We start from the raw sequence: 20,036 nt of genomic DNA, 5'->3' as shown, positions 1-20,036 counted from the left end.
CATTGTCTCCCGTGAAACTAACTGTGTTACGGAAGATGAGCTCCCAGGCGTCGAACGGAAAGTCCAGCTGGTCCCACAAAACCTCCACAGATGTATCACTGATGGACTTAAACTTCAGGCCCTCGGGCTGCGGGAGATCTGCAGGGAAAGAGCACAGTGTAGCACTATATTCACTGAAGTCTGAATATGAGAATATGAAGTGGCATGGTGGACTAGTTTCTCAGGCTTTTTCGAAAGATTTGCATATGCAATGTAAGATACTGTAGCACATTAAAAAATGCAATCATTGTCTGTGTTACTTAAAATAATAAATTTAATAGGTTTATTAACAAGGTCTTAGGATGGAGTGGTGTAACTTAGTAGTTCATGCTAGATGGTTCGAGACACTTATAATATGTGAACTTTTAAATTGCTTTGAATAAAAGATTCTGCTACATGACAATAAAAGACAAGGGAGTATTGGGAAACCTGTCTGGTGACACTAACGACACTGAAAATACAAACTAAAGGCAGTAGAATAAATACTGTTATGATGCAAAAATATTGCATAATTTAAATAAAAAATATATAATTGTGCAGTAATGACAATATAAAAATAGGACTATATTGATATTATAGTGATGAGAACTAACAATTATAACTTTGACTAATAAACAACTAATAAAATAACTAAAAAAAAAAAAAAAAAAAAATTTAACAAAAAAAAAAAATCCTTAAAAATAATAATAATGGTGAAAAATCTTAATGGTTAAATAAAACATGGCTAATCTCCCAATTACTTCAATAATTATTTTTGATGATAGAGTAAACCATTACCAGGGCATTTTCCTGACAGGATTATAAATACTACCATGATGTTAAAACATTTAATAATTAGTAATTTAGAACTATACAGTAATGACAATATAAGAATGAGACTATTTTGATATTATAGTAATAAGAACTATAGGAAAAGCTTATTTGTCATAATTTCCATAATAATAAAATGAATGAATCATGAATAAATAATAATTTAAAAAAATAAAATTAAAGAAATCATAATAATAATAATAATAATAATAATAATAATAATTCTTAACGATCCAAAAATGGCTAATCTCATATTAAATTAAATTAAATTAAATTAAATTAAATTAAATTAAATTTTATTTTCTTGACAGGATTCAGAAGATTTATCCTTAAATGAAAAACAGAAATGACAATGAAAAGCTTGAAATACATTTTTCTATTCAGATTTTTGTCTCATGCAATTTTGAATTTATCCTGCTATTCATTCATTAATTCACTAATTCATTCGTTTGTTCGTTCGTATATTCATTCTTTTGTCCGTTCGCTCATTTGCTCGCTCGCTTGTTCCTTCATTCATTCATTCATTCATTTACTTAAAACAACAACAACAACAACAACAAAACTCCTTAAGAATATGATTTTATGCCATGCAGATATTAGTATTATTGGTAACACTTTAGAATAAGTTTCCATTAGTTAATGTTAGTTAACTACTTTCGTTAACATGAACTAAGCAAGAACAATCTTTCTACAGCATTTATAAGTCTTAGTTCATGTTAATTTCAACATTTACTAATGCATTATTTAAATCAAAAGTTGTGCTTGTTAACATTAGTTAATGCACTCTGAATTACCATGAACTAACAATGAATAACTGTATTTTCATTAACTAACATTAACAAAGATGAATAAATACAGTAATAAATGTATTATTCATTGTTTGTTCATGTTAATTAATACATTAACTAACATTAACTAATGGAACCTTATTCTAAAGTGTTACCGTATTATTGGGTAGATGATGGTCACATAATTACCAGATCTCCAGTGACAGAAACTGAAGTGCAATTGTGTGTGTATTTGTTTAAGGTTGATCAGGACATGTGAACATACATGTGGCCACTCTGGCACTGACAGGAACGCTCTTCTTGTTGTTGAGGACGGCATAAACATTGATGAGATACTCAATTCCTGGCTCCAGCTCAGAGACGGTGGCAGACGTACGATCTCCAGGCACACGGAAGTCGAGCTGCAGGCCGCCTGGTGACGTCGGGACATACGTAATCAAATACTCCGTCACCAGCATCTCGTTCTTCCATGTGAGGTTCACCTTCTCTGTGGTCACATTCGTGACGGTCAGGTCTTCCGGTGGTGAGACTGGGAAAGATATCAAGGGTCATTTACGTCACAGATGTTGAGAGAGCGAATGGTCTTTGGTGCCAAGTACTAGGAAAATTGTCTGTGTCTCCACTGTGGCGACTGGGAAAGAGCCAGTCAAACTGATGAGAGGTTAGAAGCAGGCTACAATGACTAAATTAACTTTAGTTTCTTAATAATGGCAGGTTTTAGACCTTTTGACATGAGTTTAATTGTTGTCTGCGTTGACCTTCACCACTAATGGTCCTCTATATTAAACTAATGGATTTCACAGGCACACATATGGTGTGAGTTTACTGTCAAAGAACAAAAATTGAACATGTTCAGCACTTTTCTGTGCAAAATGATAAAATAGTGTGTATAGTATGTAGTAGACTTTTAGAAGTCTTTCATGCTCACAGAGGATGCATTTACTTAATTAAAAATACAGTAAAAATAGAAATATTATTACAATTTAAACGGACTTTTTTGTGTTTGAATATATTTTAAAATGTAATTATCCCTGTGATGCAAAGCTGAATTTTCAATTTCCAGTCAATTTCCTGATTTGTATTCATTTCTTTAATTTAATTTACTGACCAAGCTACTTGAACAGTAGTGTACTGTATTTCATCATACAGTAAGTCATTTGTGATTCGAATGGGCAGCGTTTATAGTGCTTTACTGAGTCTTTTGATGTCTGACAACCCTGAGTTGTATGGAAAAGTGTATAAACATTCTGCGTAACATTTCATTTAGTAATTCTTTGGAAGAAATGTTTGGAATAACATGAGGCCAAAAGAAGTTTATTTCTCGTTGAACTATCCCTCTAATTTGCAACCATAAAAGCAAAGAAATGCAAATCATCTGGCTAGCACTTGAAAAGTGTTCGCATCACCAGTACTAAATAAGACCTAATGCTTTGAAGGGTTGTTTTTGTTAATTAAAACCATAAAAAAATTTTTTTTTATGTTTTATTAAATAAAATAAACAGTACTTGATAAAACAAAGTAACTTGCATTACTTATTTGAAAAAGTAACTCAGATTTTTTAATTGAAATTTAAAGTAATTTGTCACATTACTAGTTACTTGTAATCTGATTATGTAACTCATTAACTTGTAATGCATTACCCCCAACATTCATGTTATTTTAGTATCACTGAGATATTTGTAATGTTTTTAATATATGTATACATATTTTCCATATTTATTAGAATGTTATATATATATATAGGTTTTATGAATTTTTATCTGCGTTTTAGTTATTATAATACACAAATTTAAACTAAATTACAATGAGAAATGCTGTATTGATGATAATGTTTAAGTTTTTTTTGTATCTTATTTTATTCCAGTTTAAATATAAAATTTCAAAACTTTTTACATATTTGAAAACTTTATATTTTTATTTAACTTTTAGTTAACTAAACCAGAAAATAACAAGTAAAACTGAAATGAAAATGAATAAAAATGAAAAAAAATGGCAACATGTTTTTTTTTATCTAAAAAAGAAACAAAATCACAAAAAATTTTGCTAAAACTAAATTAAAAATAGTAAATATGAAAATATAAACAAATATGAAAATATAATATAAACAAATTCAAAATGTTAATATGTAGTATATAAAAAATACTATAATAATGATTACAATTACCTTCTGAGCAATCCTCGCCAATGTGGCCTTCATCACACACGCAGCAGCCGTCCACACATTGCCCCGCACCATTGCAGTCATCTGGACAGCTTCTTTCTCCACAGGCGTCTCCAGCAAATCCCTCATCGCACACACATTTCCCATTGATGCAGCGTCCACGGTTATTGCAGTTCCCAGGACAGGTGTGAACGGAGCAATCCAGGCCCTCAAAACCCTCCTGGCAAATGCACTGTCCCTCCACGCAGCGTCCGTGGCCGAGACAGTCATTGGGACACTTCCTCTGACTGCAGTCCTCTCCGGTAAAGCCTTCTTCACAAACGCACTGTCCCCCGATGCAGCGTCCACGGTTCAGGCAGTTGCTTGGGCAGCTCAATTCACTGCAGTCTTCGCCGGTGAAGTCAGCAAAGCAAATGCACTTTCCGTCCATGCACTGGCCTCGGCCATAGCAGTCCGACGGGCAGGTTTTGATGCTGCAGTCCTCACCGCCGAATCCCTCTTCGCAAACGCACTGCCCGTTAATGCAGCGCCCACGGTTGTTGCAATTATTGGGGCAGCTTAACTCCGAACAATCATGGCCTTGGAATCCGATGTCACATTCGCAGTGCCCATCGATGCAGCGCCCTCTACCATTGCAGTTACTTGGACAGGAGAGCTTCCCGCAGTCCTCTCCGATATAACCCATTTCGCAAATGCAAACGCCGTTGAAACAGCGCCCTCTTTGGTTGCAGTCGTTCGGACAGGTCAAGGTGGAACAATCCTCGCCGGAGTAGCCGGCAATGCACACACAATGGCCGTCAATGCAAAAACCTTGTCCCGAGCAGTCATTCGGACAAGCGATTGTGCCGCAGTCCTCTCCGGTGAAGCCTTTATCGCAATAACAAGTCCCGTTGTCACATCGTCCTCGGTCGTAGCAGTCATGTGGACAGATAAGCTCGGAGCAATCAAATCCAGTCCAGGGTTCATCACAGACACACTCGCTATCAATGCAGCGGCCGCGTCCCAAACAGTTGTTGAGGCAATCCGTCTCTGTACAATCGTCTCCGGAGAAGCCTTCATTGCAAACGCACACTCCATTAATGCAACGGCCATTCTCACCGCAGTCAACCCGACAGGTCTCCAAGCTGCAGTCCTCACCCGTGAAGCCATCAAAACACTCGCATTTTCCGTTAACACATCGGCCCTGGTCGCTGCAGTCTCCGGGACATTCGGGTACGGTGCAGTTGGGCCCCTTCCATCCGGGCTCGCAGATGCAGCCGCAGGTGTCCGTGCTGTAGTTTCCACGACCGCTGCAGTAAGGCTTCGTTCCTATAGGACCTACACAATCAGGAGATACATGTAAGAAATTAAACATGCTATTTGCTAAAAAAGTGGAATTTACAATTATGGAAATATCTCAATTACCAAACCAGTCGAATGGCATTTGCTAAGGAAAGGGTCATGACCTCCAAGCTGTACAAAGTGGCTTTTAACACTTTTATAATTTAGATTTTATCTGGTTAAAATAATATTTTTCTTTATGAACCAAATTCTTTCGGCTAGGTTAAATTGAAAACAAGCAAGCAAGCAAACAAACAAACAAGAGACCAGTTATATGTCAGTAGAAGCTTACTAAAGGTTTGTGAACAGCAGTCATTTTAGTTTGAGTAGATAATTTTCCGACCTTTGCCCAAAAATAAGGTTAACATCAAAAGGTCAATGACTGAAGATTGTAGTTTATGCACCATTAGCATTTTAAGCCATTACATAACTAATGCCATTGATTGGGCTTTATTGCGATCGTAATGCACAAAACGATCAATGTTTTAATGGTGTTTACAGTTTGTGAAGAAATTCTTCCGGTCAAACGATTAATCATGATTAATTGCATCCACAAGTGAATCTACAGTGAATATTTATTATGTATATATAAATACATGCACATGCATGTATATATTTAAAAAAAAATGTTATGTTCATACAGTATATTAAATATTTATACATAAATTATATGAATATAAATATATACATGCAAATATTATTTTCAAAATATATACTGTATGTGTTTGTATTTATATATACATAATAAATATACACAGCACACACACATATATTATGTAAACAAACACTTTTATTTTGGATGCGATTAATGTTGTTGTAGAAATCAACATATGCATTTCTTTATCTCTACATATTAAACTTGAATTATTTTAGAATTGAAAGACCTTTCAAATTTGACTGTCTGTATCACTATTTAACATTCCACCCTCAATAAAGATGTGAAAAGTGTGTGGAAAGCGAGCTGGTACCTGTGGCCTGAGCACTGCAGCATGTGGTTTCTGTGGCGCATTGCTCTCTGAGCGTCGACAACTCGCCCTCCAACATCTCCAGCCGATTCAAGAGCTCCTTCAGGTCCGGCAGTCCCTCTGTACAGCCACACGCCTGCTTGGGGATGTTGATGCGGTGGGTGAAGACGATCTGATTACTGCTGTCCAGTGTGTGGTCTGTTACTTCTGAGCCAGATGGCGCATCCTTCTGTTCAAGATCTGAACTGGCAGGAGAATCCAGATCCACTGAGCATAAAGAGCTACCGGGAACTTTGATGTTGTAGACATGGTTGAAAACGACCGGTTGGGAAGAGGTCGGAAGGGTTACGTTGTGTATGCCGGGAATCGTCAGAGCTTCCCGTCGGTGTCGGATCATCTTCTTTACCAGGCCGGCATGATTTAGAGTCATCAGGGTTGCCAAAACCAAACAGCTGAGTGTCAGGCCTCCTGAACCCATGTTTCTGCACTAATGGATGCTTGTCTTGGCAAGAAGGCCTGCCTACTGAGTCTGGACAAAGTGCTGCTGCCTCTGAAAAAGCAAACACACAAGGCATATAATAAAAAGAAAGAAAGAAATATGTCACTGTAATTGCGAGAATAAATAAAAAATGCAGAATCATTTTGGGAAACCCATTCAAAGCACCATCGTTTCAGAAACAATTGTGGTAATTATTTGGATTTAGAATTAGCTTCTATTTTTGATTTCTTATTTTATTTTAATTTCAGTAAGAAAAATGTTATTTTTTTTTTTTATTTAAGTCATTTTAGTACATCACTTTAAGTTTATTTTATTTAATTTATTTAAGGTACATTGTATTTCAAGTATGTATTTTTATGGGTTTAGTTAACTATAACCTTGATTTGAATGAATTGCATTAAACTTGTAAACAGAAAGTTTCACAGAAATTAAAACAAGCACAGAATAATTACGTACACACTCTAAATAGAGTAAAATGCATTAAATGACAAGAACATCATTCTTTTTTAATGCTGTGTTTAATTGCAGCCATTTAATCTTTAAAGTGATAGCTGACACAAAAATGACAAAAAAAAAAAAACCCCATAAAAATCCATGTCATTGTTAACTACAATTTATACTGAGCCTGGCTATCAAGCTAAAAAATAAAGGGCTTTAAAGCCATTGGATGTTTTTTTTTTTTAGCAAACTGATTAAGGATTATGTAAGGGGCAGAGTGACTTAGCTGTTAAAAAAATACTGATTGTATTGCCACTACATCAATATTATTATTGTTGAATCATATTATTTATTTTTATAAAGTTATTTTTTTATTCCTCTAAGACACTCTGCCAGATTGCTAAAAATATAACCCCTTTATGTCTTTGAGCATATTAATAAAATCTGCCTTTCCCGTCTGTGCACTTGATCTGGGATGACTTCATATCTGGACATGGAGCTGTGTAATTTGTGGACGGTGGATTGGTTCCAGAGTCTCAGTCTCCTCCGCAGCGTGGGAACACTCATCTGAAGCTGGTTCTGGATGTCCACACTGCCTCCACATGTCTCAGATGTCTGAGTGTGTGCGATTCTGGAGAGGAAAACTCGACTGCAGGACCTCAGAGCGATTCAAAAGAGATTTCCCCACCTACTCGACCGCGGCCACAGGGACTTCCTGTCTCTGCCGCGTGCGTGAGCAGCACTTCCAATCGTGGAGGAAACTGATTGCAAAAGCCATTTATTTTCCCAGCTGTTCAGTGATAAGCTTTATGCCACAAGTTGGGGTGTGTAAAACATGCACTGCATTGTCTAGAAGAGAAATACTAGCTAAAAACTAGAATAACAGGTCGTCTCTGTGATCAGCATTTGAATGACTTTCCAGGTTTTTATTTTTTGCATTTGCATAATTTTAGCAGCCTATAATGAGATGCTTGGAGTCAAAGGATGTTCATCATGTTAATAAGAGTAACCAGACAAGACCTGCTCACTTCAATGATGGCCACACTTTCCTGTAACTAGAAAACTGAATATGTCGGAATAGAATAGAATAGAATAGAATAGAATAGAATAGAATAGAATAGGCACATTTTTTGGAATATCACACATACCATCTGTCAGGGAATCACACCTGCATCTGTGACACACACACACACACACACACACACCCACACACACACACACACACACGCACACACACACACACACACACACACACACACACACACACACACACACACACACACACACACACACACACACACTGTGACTCAAGGGAGCAGTTAGGAAACTAGCCAATCAGTTCTCTGCCTGTCAGTCATTTCTCTGGAGTTATCCATTTCTGAGAATCATTTCAAACAGTATGATCCCTCAGAAATCATGCTAATATGCTGATTTGCTGCTCAAAAAACATTTCTGATTATTATACATGTTGATCACACAGTGGAGTCAGCAGTCTTAACCGTCCGTGGCTTGTGTACTGCAAACACATACGAGCTTCATCACTGTGTCTGTCACGAGACTCTGTTCCTCTTTCGAGCTTGAACTGATGTTTAAACTAAGGATATTATTAACTTTCTTTACATTTATTTTGAAAGATGAAGCTCACAATTATGGAAAGGGGCATTACATTTCCTACAAATGCTTGCAGTGTTCGTCCAATCACAATGCATTGGGTCAGTTGGCCAATCAGAGCAGACTGTGCTTGTTGGAACGAGAAACTGTAGAAAACAACGTATTTGAGTGAGGCGGGGCATAGAGGACCTACAGTAATGTAGAGTATTTGAAAAAGAATGTTTTTTTAATAAAAAAATAAATACACAAAATAATGATCTTTAAAAAAAGCATCATATGACCCCTTTAATCAATCGTAGCACACTTTTTATAACAAATAGCAAATGATATGCCATCACTCATCACTGCAGTGCATAGTGTGAATAAACATTTGTGCCAATAGATGTCAAGTAGATAGAAGTCAAGTCTTAAAGACTGAATGCAGACTGAATGAGAATCTGAAGTGCAGGATATTGGCATTTCTTGACTCTGGTCATTGGTTCATTTTAATGGTCAAATCCCTGGTTTATAAATGTCCACATAAACGCTTCTCATAAAAGACAGACAAACTGCTGGTTGGAATCTACAATAGGAAGTAATTATTAAAAGCCTGGAATTGTCCTTTCTAAACATCAGCCAGAAAGACTCTGGACTTATAACCTTAAACATCTAACAGTCTAGAAATTCAGCATGAAAAACTTTTTTATTGAAGGCAGGAATTGTGTAATTCATTAAGGTGATTCCAAGCTGAACTTTCAGCGTCATTAATTCTACAAACTTCAGTGTCAAATGACGCATGCAAACATTTTACATTATGTACTGTAAATTGAAAACAGAAGTTTAAGTGGATAGCATGATAATATTCAACCTATCCATTTCTGAATCCTTTTCATGTGACATTTTTTTTTTTTTTTTACATTTTGCCAGCTTCATAAAAATGCTTGAATAAAAAGCATGCAATAGACTTCACATTCTCAGTGCAATGACAGCCTTTAAAATGCATTAAAAGTGTATTCATGCCCAGACAGAAAAGTATAACCAGACACAAAAAATGCAATAAAAAGCATTTAGAGTTTGACGCAAATATAATGACAAAAATGTGAGATTAAGAAAGAAATAATTTTTAGGATGTTCTAAATATAAATAAAATAAAAAAATAATTTATAAAATAAAAGTTTTGTTTACATAATATTTATGTATAGTGTTTATTTATTATATGTATAGATACAAACACATGCATGTACATGTACAAAATATGTTTATATCTCATATATATTTCTATATAATATAAAATATTAGAATACAAATGAATGCATCTAAATACATATAAATATTTTTACAAAATATAAATTACTAAAAAAACAAAGCAGCCTGGTGTTAAGTGCTTTGAATAAGGTTACAACGCTGACACGGAAACCGTCCAGTTTATTGATCTTCTAACCTGTGACCTTGAGGTTCCCTGTCAAGACCTTTAGCCACATCATCTCATCCTCACACTTTGAAGTGTCCACGCAGCACTTCCACGTTTCTCCCATTCCTTCAAACCCTAACCCTGTGACCCTACAACCCTTAAAGTTCAGCTGAAAATGACACTCGAGACTAATGCAAAAAGGCCCAGTTTATGAGATCGCATTCTCAGCATGTGCACAATAAAGTTGAAATACCCGCCTGTGTTTGAGTCGCTATGGTAGGTTCAGGAACAAAGGTATGAATTCAGTGTAGATCTATTACAGTTCCTCCCACTTTCTTTTAAAACATCAGGATGTGAACATTATAAACCTGAGATTGAATTTCACAGGCTTTCCTCCTACATCTGGAGAAAGTTTCTGGAAAATACCTGGTGTGGCTAATGCTAATACAGCTACAGTTCACTGCATATTTGCTTTGCTACTTGTGACTAGGACTGGTAGGGTGGTGTATACACCACATAACAGAAATCTGTAGATGATCTGTAATAGGCTGTAGATGATCTGCAATACCATAAATGAAGTCAAACTCAATGCCATAATTATGACATATCTCATAATTATGACTTACTCGATGTTGACTTCTCAAACTTCTTTCTTTTTTCTTAGACTATCCTTATTTAGACTTCTCATAATTGAGTTTCTATATCATAATTAGACTTATCTCATAATTCTGACTTAGTATCTCATAATTTTGACTGACATAATTTACATTTTGTCACAATTAGAAGTTGTCGTCTTATAATTTACACTTGAGCAATAATAATACATATATTTTTTATAATAAATATAATTAGAAATATGATAAATAATTAGGCTTTTTGTCATAATGACTGTATTCCATAATTTAGCCTTAATACTATACTAAATGATTTAGTATCTCAGAATTTTGAGTATCTCATTTTTTTTAATCTTATAATTATGACAATATCTCAGAATTTTGACAGAATTTTAAGTGAGATTATTTAGACTTTTTTCTCATAATATTACAGTGTCTGAACTTTGACTTTTTATCATATAATCATGATTTAGCATCTCAGAATTTTGACTGAAATAATTTACACTTCATAATTATGAGTTTTCATAATTGTTGTCATAATTTACACATTTTATCTAATAATTATGAGTTTCTATCATAATTTAGACATTTTATCTTATGAATATGATTTAGTATCTCTAAATTATGACTGGCATTTTTTAGAATTATCTCATAAACTATAACAATTCAGATTATATTTTATAAAAATTTTGACTTATCTCATAATTATAACATTTTCTCTCATAATTATGAGCTGCTATCATAATTTAGATTTTTATCTCATAATTATGACTTAGCATCTCAATTTAGACAGTCATAATTTAGATTTTTTTTATAACATGAATTGAACTTATTTTATAATTTAGACATTTTATCTCATAATAAGGGGCATAATATATTTAGTTTTTATCAAATTTGTTAGACTTTTCGCTTCATAATTTGAGATGAAGCTGTCTCAACTTTGACTTTTTATCTCATAATTGTGAACTCAACTTTCTGACAATTTTGACATTTTGCCAATATCTGCTTTTATGTCAAAATGTATAATTATATAAAAAGTATCTTGTCTTCTGTCATGATAATTTACCAAAGTATTATTATTTTTTTTCTTTTGTGGCAGAAATAACTTCCATATAAAATGAGTACATTTATGTCATGTTAATTACAGTGTCCATATAAGAAAAACTGTCTCCTCCTGCTTGTCACAATCACACACACACACACACAAAAAAAAAAAAAAATTGTAAAGACATTGAGGAATAAATAGGCTATGTATTTAAGATTATTATAAAGAGAAATCCTCCTCCTGCTACACAGATCTGCACTTGCTTTAAGTTATAATCCAGAATTACTTTATCTTTATTAGTTTCCCCTGTACTGGCAACAGAAAGGAAACTTTCCCACCTGGAAACAGGGACTAGGAATGTTGGCCTCTGTTTCCCGCCATCTGTTTTGCCTGGTCCACAGTAAAGACTCTGTGCATGTGTGTGTCATACGCGTTTAGACTAGAAGAGCTCCGGCCATCAACGTTTTATGCATTCAGTAGATTCCACCTCTAACAAATATACAGTTCAGTGGTATACAGAGTCTATAGCTTAAAGATGAACTATCCACTGTAACTCTATGGCAGGAAGTATCAGTCCACACTCCAGATGAAGTATAGAGCAGACTGTATGCTGTATATGTGAACACTCTCACATGTTTAGTCCACTGCCAGTGGCCAATTACAAGCCTTTGATCGATGTCTACACCGAGCACACTGCCATATGCTGTTTTCCTAAATAAAAGCCTTCTATAGAAAAAGCATGAAAAAGTATTGTTATGATTAATATCATGGAATTATTCTAACTGCAATAAATACATCTTATAGCTAGTCTAAAGATATTTAAATCATTAGAGCAAGGGATTGTTCAACCAGATCCATCTGGTGGCTTTTTAATATTTATGAGATAATATCAGTTTCTAAATTGTGTGCTATTAATTAATTCATTCATTAGGCTTAGCTCCACAAGTAGTTTTCAATAATGACTTCAGGGATGAATGGATGGTTAGTTATTGTTGGTTAAGTCTTGAACCACACTAGCCACAATGTATAATTATTAATCACTTTAAATTGTATTATATATGGCTCTAAAACCATGTGTATGTATGTATATAATGAAAAGAGAGGCAGAGTTAGACGTGTGCTTAATTTTTGCATTGTATTTAAGAGTGAATAAACAACTAATGCCATGAAGCATTGCAAATGATCTAATAATTAGCAAACAAATAATAATAATACATTAAAAAAATGTAGACACTGAGTGAAAGTATAGGCAAAATATTTTAAGTTTAGACATAGAAATATATGTTGTATATAAAATAGTGAATTTGCATTGCTTCATGGGAATGAGAGGTTTCTGCAGAGCTGATCTGTATGGGCCACCAAGTGTAACCAATTTCATGAACTGAATGAATTATGTGACATGAAATGCATGACAAAATGCAGTCACACTTTAATGCATTTTGCACACAGAAAAGATGTTCGAAGTCATAATCCTGAAAGACAAACACCAGTTGCATTCCATCAATGAAAAAGCACCTAATTCTAAACCAATATAATAATAATAATAATAAAATACTGTTTGATATAGAACTGATACTGTGGTTTTTTGCAAGCAGTTATATCTGAATAATTCTGGATGGAAATATACTTTATTTTCCTGCGAATAAATGCTTTCCTCATTAAGGCAACCTCGAGAAATCTCCAATTTCAATGACCTGCTGAATACTTCCAGAACGTTTTCAGTGATGAGGATACCATCAGAGCACTGCCCCTACATGACACTTTCCCTTAAGTTTGACGATGAAACGGATACACCAGACATGAATTCTCTCGTCTTCAGTGGACGCTTACCAAAGCGAATGAGTGATTCTCACAAAAAAAAAAATGGGGCCTGGAAGTGATCCATCAGCACCAGGCCATCTGCACTATGGTCCATATGCGACTCAGACCTGTCTGTCTAGACTCTCTGAGATTTATGGGAAGTGGGCGCTTGTATCAAAGCTAACTGATGGGAACACAGAACACCGTATTACTGGTGTGCAGTGCAGCTGTTCAGACCAGATCGCTGTTGACATCCATTTTCTTCAGCAACACCTGAATGTACTTGACTCGATGTCGTTTTTTATGCTAGAATAAAATGGAAAGATTTGTTGACATCTTAAATGTTCAGAACAGTGTACGTCTCACATTGTTTTAGCGGTATGCAGCATATATACTGTGGAAGGTATGCAACATTTTGCATGTATGATATAGTGCAGAATATGCCATATATACACCCAGAGCACACTGCAGAATACTGTGTGACAAAATGCAATGTTTAACTGATGAACCAGATCATCAACCACAATTGTTACAACGTCTATCTTGACTCATTACTTGCTAAAACTGCCAGAAGTTAATACATTTTCGCTTTTTTTAGTTTTTTAATGTTTAATAAGTCTATAAATTTGAATTTCGATTTTAGTTTAATACATCAAGTTAACTGTTCCAGTCAACATATTTTAAGTAAAAATGTTTTTTTTTTTTTTTTTTTTTCTTTCGATTTAAAAAGTCTTAATGAGTAATGTAATACTTTTTAGAGAGTAAATCATATGGTAATATAATAACACTGTAGACATTATTAATAGCTAATTATTTACCTTTTTAGAGTAACTTACTCAACATTGTAGTCCTCCAAATGTCTGGAATAAAATATAGCACTGCATGATGCATTCATTTTCTTTTCTTTTTTTTACTTCATAATTTCTCTTTATTTTCCACAATCTGGAATAAATGAATTGAGCATTGTCACATCAATGGCAGATTGGTCTACCAAAAAAATAAAAAAATAAAAATAAAAAAGATTCTCAGATTTCACACTCATACAATGTTTTTTTGGTTGTTCTTAAACGAAGCCCTGAGGCCATGGGACAGTCTCACTCCAGCTGTCCTGACAGACCCACACTTTCTCTCCATTCCCATCATTCTTTTCACACCATCACAGGAGGAGCCGCACATAGCAGAGGCATCATAAACCCCCGTCAGCCGCTGACCTCCGACAATTTATGCCCTCTCATTTCAGCTGGATGGAGAAGGGGGCTTGACTCTTTCCTCAGGTCTTAAACCTCAAATGTCTCACTGTGCTCACCTGATGCACTCCCATAAAGCTGCAGATAAAACTGCCAGGGTGAAAAAAAAGACCATCTGGTTTTTAGCAAGAGCTTTAGAGCATTCAAATGAATTACAGTAATTCTTTCCCAATACATTCTGCATTATCATACAGAGTGATGATTTCTAAACCACAAAAAGACCACACTTGTGTTTAATATTGTGGTAGAAGTCAAAACACTGTGTACTGTCGTTTATGGGGCCACTGAGTGTCATCAAAACATTCTCCACTTTCTGCTTTCCAAAAGTACTGCACATTTTCCTCATATAAAAGCATGTGTTGTATCAATGATAAAGTCTTCTCTCTGAAATCAGGCAAATACTTTCTAAAACCTTATAAGTAACTAATTAATCTACATAGATAAAACTCAACAATGCAAACCAGAATGATCGTCCTGTGTCTATAATATTGATTTCTCAAGTGAAAATTCATCTAGTCTGAATCAGGAGAGAAATATGCACAGATCAAGCACTGCTTACAAGTCAAAACAGTTGGTGGATTTGGGTGTGATAGAAATAGGAAATAGGCCTTTTCACTGTAGGAAGTGTTATTATTGATTATGGACTCATATTTTGGCCAGAAGTTGATGCTTTTGGCTTCACAAGATGTTAATTGATGGACTGGAATGGTGTGGTGTGGATTATTGTGCTGTTTTAATCAGCTGTTTGGACTCTCATTCTGACGGCACCCATTCACTACAGAGGATCCATTGGTCAGCAAGTGATGGAATGCTAAATTTCTCAGAATCTGGTCCCATGATGAAACAAACTCATCTAAATCTTGAATGGTCTGAGGCTGAGTTCATTTTCAGCTATTTTTCATTTTTGGGCCAACTATTTCTTTAAAACTCTTTTTTAACCATTTTTATTGTCTTTTGGGCAGAAATCACCAAGCAAACCTCTCATCAACAGACCACACAATTTGAAGAATCACGCATATCAGTAACAAACAGCACAGGAGGAGTTTACACTACAGTTTAAAAAAAATCAGTGAATATGGGGCCGAGCTATAATAATAATGATTTGCTAAAGCAAGAGCCACACATGAAATAGTAATGGTCTGTTTATGCACCTGAACCTCAGAAACCACAATGCCTGGAGCCTTCCCCTTAAATACATACACACCGAGCAGCTGCTTCCCACAGATCATTCTCTCCTTTCCACAGGACAATGTCAATTTCATGATGTTCACTCATGTCATATGGACATGCACAGACTGACAGACGGATATGTGCCTTTTGCCAGGTGATATCAAAGCCTTTCACCAGTCTTTCTGCTCTCACATGAACACAGATGTACATGCTCACTGCATGAAGATAATGCCTTGATATCTCATATATACTTGAACATGGACACTTTCACAACCCATTTAATCTCTGTATGTGCACTGTACACATATACAGCACATATTCATTGTTGAAATATTCAACAAGACCAGATTTGCCAAAATAAAGTTTCGATATGAACTCAAAGTTCTCATTACATTTCCAAAACTAAAAACCAATTGATGCATGCTATCCACATTCATATAACAGTCAACTCATTTGGGTCTCATTTTAATTTCTATTTATCAAGTAAAATAAGAAATTTCTGAAACAAAGTTGATACCTCAAATAACAGAGAACTCTGAGAAATACCTTTTTCCTCTGGGTTCCATAAAGAATCTTATCTCTGTAATGTCTCAATTGTTTCTCCAACAGAGCAATGGGATTAAATGGAGAGCATATGGAGTGTGCTGCTTCTCCTTTAATATCAGAAGAGATCTTAAGCCCTCAGACTAGCTGATTATGAGAAACATTTGAGACAAAGTTGATCCTTCCAACAACTTAGAACTCTTTTTAACAGAAACTCTGATAAAGAACTTTTTCTTCTGGGTTCCACTACATTAGGAAGAAAATAAAAATGAGATCTCTTGAGTGACTCAGCTGTTTCTCTGCATGAAGAGTAAAATGAGTCTCCTGAGAAATATGTGACCCTGGACCACAAAACCTAAGTGTATTTTTTTTTTTTTTTTTTTTGAGAACTATACAATATCTGGAAGCTGAATAAATAGCTCATAAATAAGCTTTCCATTGATGTATGGTATGTTAGAATAGACAATATTTGACCGAGATACAACTATTTAAAAATTTAGAATCCGAGTGGGCAAAAAATATATATATTTCTTTTCAATATTAAGAAAATCCCCTTTAAAGTTGTCCAGATTAAGTTCATAGCAATGCATATTACCAATCAAAAATGAAGTTTTGATATTTACAACATATATTTAATGGAACATGATCATTACTTAATATCCAAATGATTTTTTGGCATTAAAATAAAAATGTGTAATTTTGACCCATACAATGTACTTTTGGCTATTGCTATAAATACCTGTGCTACTTAAGACTGCCTTTGTGCTCCAGGGTCACATATAACCTTTTCATTTTACATGCATCTCCTGTAGTTTCAGAGGAGATCTTAAAGTCTCAGACTGTGCTCAGACCTGCCAAGAAATCAAAGTCTTAGTAGAAGAAACAGCTGAGATCAAGTTGATACCAAAAGTAGCATAATTAAGAACTCAACCTACTGAGCTATGAAAGAGAAATCTCTAAGCAATAGAAAATCTCCAACAGCAGAGTGAATGCAAAGAAGAAGAAGAAGAAGAAGAAGAAAACAGCACTGCAGCCATAATAAATAAAAAACGAGTGAAATTAGAAATCAGAGAAAGTGGATGAAGATACCTGTGATGATGAATGGAGCGTCCAGTGCCTCCCTGCAGCCGAGCAGATCAGGTGCAGAAACAAGACAAGAATCAAACAAGAGCGATGAGATGAGGATGACCAGCACTCCAGACCTCCAGCTTCCGTCTGTCTCCGTCTCTCCACGTGCTGGAAGATCTGAGAGCGTCTGAGATGTATTCCACACACCCGTCCGCCCGCCGAGCCTCTGGGCTGAAGTGTGCGAGAAGGAGAGAGAGAGAGAGAGAGAGGGGGGGATAAAAACACTACACCTCTTCAGTATGAGAGACTTCAGTCAGAGCACTGTGAATTACAAGGACTGCCCTTAAATAGCCTTTCCAAGAACTCATACACGTTCTCTCTCTCTCTCTTTCTCTCTCTCTCTCTCTCCTCCTGTTCATCCCTCCTACTGCTTTGAGGTGTTGAGATGCCTACACACTCAGCATATATTACCCATGCTCTCTTCTCCCTGAAGCCAGAACATACGCCTATACGTACAAGTTCAAGAGAGTTTCTACAGAGACATAAGAGCAAACAGAATATTGAATAATCCTACAATTTTAATATGAGTGTGCTATGAAGATATGCACAGGAACATAAAGAGGATTAACTAAAAACGGAAACTGCACTCTTAAAAATAAAGGTACTTTACCATTTTTGGTTCTTCAAAGAACCATTCAGTCAAAGGTCCTTAAAGAGCAGTCTCTTTCTTGCCTTTTTATAATCTAAAGAACCTTTTTTGCAACACAGAGAAGCTTTTGTGAAACAGAATGGTTTTTCTATGGCATTGTGAAGCACCTTTATTTTTAAGAAAGAACACCTGGATATGGGAGTAACATGCGGCACAACTGTTTTAGAGCTTTAGAGGATCATGTGACACCGAAGACTGGAGAAGTGATGCTGAAAATTCATCTTTAATCACAGGAATACATTTTTTAAAATAATATATTTTTAAATATATACAATTTAGAAAACTGTTTATTTAAATTGTAATAATATTTCCCAACATTACTGTTTTTACTAGATTTTTTGGTGAAAAATAAAGCCTTGGTGCATTTTTCAACTTCTTCTTCTTTTTTATAGACATTCAACATCATAGAGATTACAAAAGTAAAAACCTTTGCAAATGACATGCAAACTTTAAAATTAAATAATAGAATGGGATATTTTTAACTCTTTGAAAACCAACTTGGCCAGATATGTTTGATTTGATGCCCATGTATGACAAAACATTTCCTTCCCACCATAGCAGATACTGAGATGCATGAAGATGCAAACCAGATCTTGGCACCAGAAGCCAGGAATATTTTCCGAGCTCAGTTACAGCTAACAGACACAGAAACACAAAGAGCATTAAGAAGTTGTGTTTAAAACGGTTTGAAACGAAAATGAAAGAAAGAGACATTTTACAGATAATTTACTCACATTTTCAGTTTGTTTACTATTTATCTGAACAGATGCCACTGCACATGACTTTGTAACTGACATATAGCATCAACAAGCACTTCTTTCTGCTCAATCAGCCACCTGTTTGCAATTATCACATCAACAGCTCTCCATTTCACCATTTACACTTTGCCTAAGTGACAATCAGGGTGAAATCCCTGCCAAAGTATGATAATCTACTGTGCTGTTTCTTCAGAAAGTGTGTCAAACTCACACATGTAGCTTGAAATCTTTCCTCATTCGCAGACGTCCAGAAGGTTCAGCGTCCACTGATATTTTTTTTATCTAAATGGTTCATTTGCATGTTAACTGCATTCAAGACTCAATAAAATTCAAGATGATATTTTGATGTGTTAATCCTAGTCAAAACCATATGGCATCGCAGTGCATGAAGAGTTTTGCTAAAAAAAATATGGCACTCTACTTTCCACAAATAGGACTTGAAACTCAACTTTAAACACAGCCTGGTATAAAATTAATTAAAACATCTGATGATTTGAAAAAAATAAAAAAATAAAAAAATAATACTACATCATCCGATGATTCAAAAGCATCAATAAAACCTTTCCATTGTGTATAATTTATTCACAAAAAAAAAAAAAAAAAAGTGTCAATGAGTTAATATGAGCATGAGTCAATAATAATAAGTCACGAAGGCCTGTGTAGAAACGTGCACAGGCTGAGTTGGATTGGTTCTGTTTCAGCTTGTTATCATTGTTTGCCAATTACATCACATTGTCTCACCAAATAAAACCCAAAAAAAGCCCACAACTGCATGACAACAGCATTACCTTACTTTTCCATAAAGGATGGGGAATGGTGTTGTTACAAAAAATAAAAAAAAAGAAAGAAAATTTTGAAGTAAAGCTGAAATAAAACTAATATTAGAAGAAACACATAAAAGAAGCTAATTATTATGTTGTAAATAAAACAAATATTATTGTAGTATTTTTACAAGAAAATACTAAGTCAGTATTTTTAATAAAAAATGTGTTACTTGCTGTTTTTTGTCATTAATTGTGAAATTTACTTATTTTTCATTGTTTCTATACTATTTTGGTTTT

At 35.0% G+C, this 20,036-nt stretch overlaps 1 protein-coding gene across 3 annotated transcripts in view; it reads right to left on the bottom strand.

The window, feature by feature from the left end:
* The window catches only part of tnca (tenascin Ca), a 57,109-nt gene extending 39,238 nt beyond the window's left edge, over positions 1-17,871 (bottom strand). Inside the window, exons 1-5 of one of the 3 annotated variants that reach the window (XM_052556378.1) lie at positions 17,530-17,871; positions 6,087-6,633; positions 3,802-5,115; positions 1,903-2,166; positions 23-138 (exon numbers count right to left, since the gene is read on the bottom strand). In XM_052556378.1, coding sequence (XP_052412338.1) covers positions 23-138; positions 1,903-2,166; positions 3,802-5,115; positions 6,087-6,561 — 2,169 coding nt within the window. In that variant the 5' untranslated portion in view covers positions 6,562-6,633; positions 17,530-17,871. The remainder of the gene's footprint in view (positions 1-22; positions 139-1,902; positions 2,167-3,801; positions 5,116-6,086; positions 6,634-17,529) is intronic. The other 2 variants (XM_052556376.1, XM_052556377.1) reach the window with 2 other exon arrangements.
* Positions 17,872-20,036: the final 2,165 nt, after the last annotated feature.

This window comes from Carassius gibelio, chromosome B5 (genome assembly GCF_023724105.1).
Source record: "Carassius gibelio isolate Cgi1373 ecotype wild population from Czech Republic chromosome B5, carGib1.2-hapl.c, whole genome shotgun sequence".
In the NCBI taxonomy this organism is placed as follows: domain Eukaryota; kingdom Metazoa; phylum Chordata; class Actinopteri; order Cypriniformes; family Cyprinidae; genus Carassius; species Carassius gibelio.
This window is presented reverse-complemented; position numbering and strand designations above follow the sequence as displayed.